Source organism: Lactuca serriola, chromosome 5 (genome assembly GCF_051521515.1).
Source record: "Lactuca serriola cultivar US96UC23 chromosome 5, Lser_US96UC23_V15, whole genome shotgun sequence".
NCBI lineage: Eukaryota > Viridiplantae > Streptophyta > Magnoliopsida > Asterales > Asteraceae > Lactuca > Lactuca serriola.
In genome coordinates, this window is record NC_136412.1 from 296,760,361 (window position 1) to 296,765,742 (window position 5,382).

At 37.1% G+C, this 5,382-nt stretch overlaps 1 protein-coding gene across 1 annotated transcript; it reads right to left on the minus strand.

The window, feature by feature from the left end:
- Positions 1–2,046: 2,046 nt before the first annotated feature.
- LOC145054715 (acid phosphatase 1-like) lies at positions 2,047–4,263 on the minus strand. Its single transcript, XM_079002975.1, has 3 exons — positions 3,804–4,263; positions 2,594–2,803; positions 2,047–2,373 (listed from the first exon to the last, which is right to left on the minus strand). The coding sequence occupies exons 1-3, from the start codon at positions 4,208–4,210 to the stop codon at positions 2,196–2,198; spliced, it is 795 nt and encodes a 264-aa protein (XP_078859101.1). The 5' UTR covers positions 4,211–4,263; the 3' UTR covers positions 2,047–2,195.
- Between the last annotated feature and the right edge of the window lie 1,119 nt (positions 4,264–5,382).

Sequence of the window (5,382 nt, forward strand, 5' to 3'; positions counted from 1 at the left end):
TATGATGTAGGTGTGTCGCTAGATTATTCTTTGATCGGTAGGGTGAATCTGGTCCTTGGTTTTGTGAAACACTCTCAACATATGTTCTTATGTGAAATCCCTAACCACCTTGTCCTATGGTACTATGGCAGAAAAATAGATCCATAAATTAGATAAAAGAAATAATAAATTGCAACTAATTAAAATGGTAAATTACATGATACATATTGAACTGATAAATATTGGATAAAAGTGCAAGGAATTCGTCATTCGCCAGCTCACGAGGGTATCTGCCACAAAACCACTTTCCAATATGTAGAGAAGGGACATTTGTACCACATCCTCACCAAATAGCTCATCAAGTGAGCTATTAAATACATCATGAAAGTCACTAACATTCACCATGTCAGCATGTATTTTGGGCCTGTACTTAGAGTTAGACAACCTTAAGCTAGACCGTTAACATTTGGTGTTATCCGATGTTAAGCTTAGGGGACTTGTTAACATATCCTCCTAGGAATACATCAAAGATAACATAACGGTTATCTAAAGGACGACCTAGATAACGGTCGCCATCTAACATGAGTGATTAGTCCCGGGCTCTCACCCCCGTGACCTTACACTCAGACCTCGACGCTCCAACGCCAAGGTCCAATTCAGGACAAGAAACTTCGGTCTAAAATAAGCCAAAATAGTATTGGCCACTCCCCAGAGCGACAAGTGTAGCGCCTAGGACGATGTACTCTTTTAGTTCTGCACCAATAGCAAATAACCTTTAGTGGTGCACAATCCGCCAATAGGAATCATCCACGTCCTGTCGGCCCAGACGGGACAAAAGATCATGTCGGGATCACGCGTAGAGGACAACAAGTATAAAATGAACCTTTCTTCTCCAGAAGAAGGGGTCGCCTCATTCTCTATCCCTTACCTAAACCTAATTCTACCATACAACCACTAACTAGACCGTCGGAGCTTCGTTCCGAAACCATCTCTCGGACGACGACTGACGTCAGTTTTTCTTTGCTGTGATTCTAAGGCTTAACTTAGACAAAGCTATCCCGGGATGACTTAAGCTCGAAGAACATACCATAATAGGAAATAGTCATTAAAACAAAAACCTATTATCAGGCAAAATACATTCTTATTAAAGTAGAGCTTGTAGTCACCTAGCTAAAGAATAGTTCATCCACATCAGACCGTGGATCTATAATAACCTCCTTGAAAAAAAATGTAATGGATGAGCAATGGGTGCCTTTCCACGCCATGGGGACATACAACCACCTCGCAAAACAGGACGCCTTGAAAAGTCTCTCCTCTTAGGGTAGGTTGTGGCCTAGCAGGTCATCGTCACTACAACTTCATATACAAGGTCATGCTCACATAATAGTAAAACAAGTTATCAAAAATTGTTTTGGAAGCAGTAGACGAACACAATTCTTCGTGTTCTAGACACATTCCTACCAAAACAATACTAACTATCAACAATATTAATGCCAAGTAAGCCTAAGTGTCGACGATTACTCAACTACTTATTTTTACCCTAAGTTCATCGAATGTCGGACTTGTTTTCGTGTTCCGAACACGATCATCATATTACACACAATGTTTTTTCTTTCCAACTTACGATTTTACACTAAGTTGATAAAATGTTAATATAAAAATACAAGAAAGAGAAAACATACTCACAACACCACAACCTCTTCACCAGCTAAAGCCAATTTTCGTCAAACAACCGATGAGTCCAAAATGCTACTCTACATATGGTACCACATTTTGGAAGCAAGGTATAAATATGGGGACCACCAAACCTGATTTCGGGTCCGAAATGATTCATTCTGTAAATGTTGGTCATTTTCCGAAAGAAACAAAATACATAGTTATTGGTTATTTTCTTAAATACTGCCAATTTACTCCATATCCCCTATAATTTAACCCCAAAAGGTATTACCGTTATTATTATTTTCTTGAAATTGAATGAAACACATATACATAAGCTACCAGATCAAGGTGCTCTTTCTCCTTGTGACCTAATTTGTTTTTTCCTTTCATTTCATAAATATGTCAACATTTTCTCAAAAAAAAACATCATTTATTCAAACACATTTTATCCGTACAAAACCTAATGACAACTTACAATTACACGATATAGAAGCAAATACATGAATTGGAAGTTATACAAACATGAAATTTTGGAGCATTTATATTGTTGTATAAAATCACAAGATGTAATACATAGGATTTGGAAGTTTAAAGGATCTTGTTCCTATTGCAAAACCCAACAAATCACTCCATTGGTCTCCCGAGCTTCCATGTATCCTATAACCTCCATCTATAAGTTCCTGTCTCTTCTCAGATTTATACAAAGTAGCCGGTTTACCTTCATCTGAAGTTGCCCTGTTTCATCCATAAAAAGATCTTTACTTTTCACGGGGCTTAAATGCAAAAAATAGCAACTTCCTTTTTCTTATTTGTGTATTATACTATTATAGCATTGAATTTCTTTCTATTAATGAAAGTACATTGCTATTTGTTGCATAGAACCCTAACTTCAAGATATGGGGATCAACAATTTCTGTAAGTTTAAGAAATATGTAGGTTCATATAAAACAATTACCTTAAGATAAGGCTTTCATAGTTGGTGTATTCAGCATCCAGAAGATTCTTATCTGTAGATTTTCTTTGGGATTCAGTTCGGCCTGTCAACAAGAAAATCTTAAACCCTAACTGTTGAAGTTCATTGTACAACCTTAAACTTGCTGGTAAGGCAGGAGCCTCTGCCAAATCTACCCACTTGTTGAAAGAATCCTCATCAAACACCTCCGATCTATTTACACAAAAGCAACTTAGTTTATAATCTTAAAGCATCATTTACTAATTCATTATTGGATTATTATAGAATTTACTGATCTAGAATGAACCTTTTTTTTATCATGAAAAGATAAATTTTGTCATCAAACCACGAGTTCAAATGCTTACTTGGCCCCTTTTAATAGGTTATTCATCTATTGTAATAAATGCTGCGAAAACAATACTAGTGAATAATTAATTGTGCATTATCTTAAGTTTATAACCTATCATCCTTATAAGATTTGAAAAACTTGTTAATTCGCTAATATAGGCCATAAAAGGTAAGAAACAAATTCTTAATAAGAAATTGCATTAATAATAAAATCTATTTCCATAAAAGTTTACGATTTCAAAACTAGTAAATAAAATTCAGTAATATGTGCCATAAAAGGTATGAAACAAATCCTAACATATCAAACCTATAGATGTATTAGTAAAATAAGCAAATTTCAAACTGTATCCTATAGCCCCTTAGATACCAATTATAGAAAAAGAAACAAAATTTTGGAAACCTTGCCCACATCAGTATGCTAATAAGCCCATTGGAAGCAGGCCAAAAGGGTCGAATCCCCTTTCTACTGGCTGGATTTCAAATGGCCAATGAGGAGCTTAAAGACCATACCAGCAAAGAGAACGAAAAACAGGCAGAATCAATTTCTAAAATCTGTTGAATCAATGAACTTGGCTTCAAAGTAGTGAAGAAAATGGATGCAAGACTTGTGACATCAACAAACGTTGATTTGAATTTTCCAGGATTTTGTTAATCCTAAGTTCATAATTACATAAACCACAGAAGCACTACAATGTATAGCTATCTGATTTTGAATTTCAAAGGTATCAATTTCATCGCAACGATGGTCAACAGAGAGAGAGAGAGAGAGAGAGAGAGAGAGAGAGAGAGAGAGAGAGAGAGAGTAAAATCTACACTAATAATTATCAATATCAATATCGGACGGCTAAAAACGCATCTGGCTTACCCGAATCCGTGAGTCGCATACCAAGGCAGATTCGAGAGCAAAGTCTCATCAACATCAAAGATCCAAGCGTCTTTGCCATCGCCGGCGATATTCACCGTCTTTGCGTACTCTATAGCGTAATCGGCAATGACTTCCGAATCATATCGATATCGTTCACCATTCAAGTAGTTGTTGACGAAGCTCACGCACTTTTCGGGCACAGTGTACCAGACACCGGCATCATTGGTTTCAACGGAGAACTTCCAGCTTTCACATAACAAATCCATATTTCTACGAGAACTGGGGACACCAGAATAGACTGATGATGTTCCTCGATCTTCCGTTGACATACGGATTAATCGTTCCGATAAGGAACTAGTAGCGAATGAGAGGAGGAGGAATGTGACGGTTAACCGGCCGAAGTCCATGACAAATGACGGAGCGAGAGAAAGTATTTTGTACTTCGTACGTCCCAGAACTAAGGACACCAGAAGCTATATATGGTGGAATCGTTGAGTAAAGTACAACTTTCGTCCCTTGACTATTTATCAATATACTATTTGGCAATTTGCAATTCATTAACAAAATTATTTTGCATTTTTAGTCCAATGCTCGATTACTATTTTCCAGTGTTCTAAAAGGCGTGCCATGACGTGAGGCGCGGCTCCGCCGTTACGAAAAGCCTCATAACGTTGTTGTTAGGCGTGGCGCGTGGCAAGGCGTGATATGGTGCGCCATGGCGCGTTATGGCGTGTTATGGCGCCTGTTTTTTCGTTTGAGACACGGTTTTTTGCTCTTTGTTATTTCTTTTCTAATAGGAGATACAAGTATTGTGGTTTTTGTTAAATTTTTGTTACTAGTTATTGATCTAACACTTCTAAAAAATAGTTATATTTAATATAAATTTATATTTATGTGGTAATATAATTTTAACTTAATACAAAATCGTCGCCTTACATCACGCCTTGAAAAACGTCATGGCTCGTTAAACTTGAGGCTTGACCTTGCCGCCACGCCACGCCTCACGCCATTTAGAACCTTGCTATTTTTCTCCGTTGTTAAGGAAGAGCATTTGGACGGAACCGAACCGAATTAGGACCGAATAAGTTATTTGATTCGGTTCTTGGTTATGTATTTTAGGCTTTTGGTTCTCGGGTATTTCGATATGGGTTACCAGAATAACTGTTTAATTAGTTCTAAAGGAACTGAACCGAAAATTGAAATTTCATTTTTCTAATCTCTGGCTTCCCTTTTGATCGATCAAACACAAGCACACGAGATACCGTATTCTCGTTACCCACCCTAGCATCAATCAAAGTTTCACAAAAAAAATAATAAATAAAAATAAAAACCTGCTACGAAAATTGGAGTAGATCGTCAACCTCCTGTGTCCTTACTCCTTGTTGTGATCGATCATCGATTAACATTCTGCAATTACACTGTGATATCATCATTCTACACTGTCATTGGCATCCTGATTGATTCACGCACAAAAAAGAAACTACTCCTCCTCATCTCCTACGGTGTCATCGAACACCCAAAAAAACCATATGCTTCTACTGTGAAATCAAACTCCATTCTAGTTTCTAGAAATCAAACT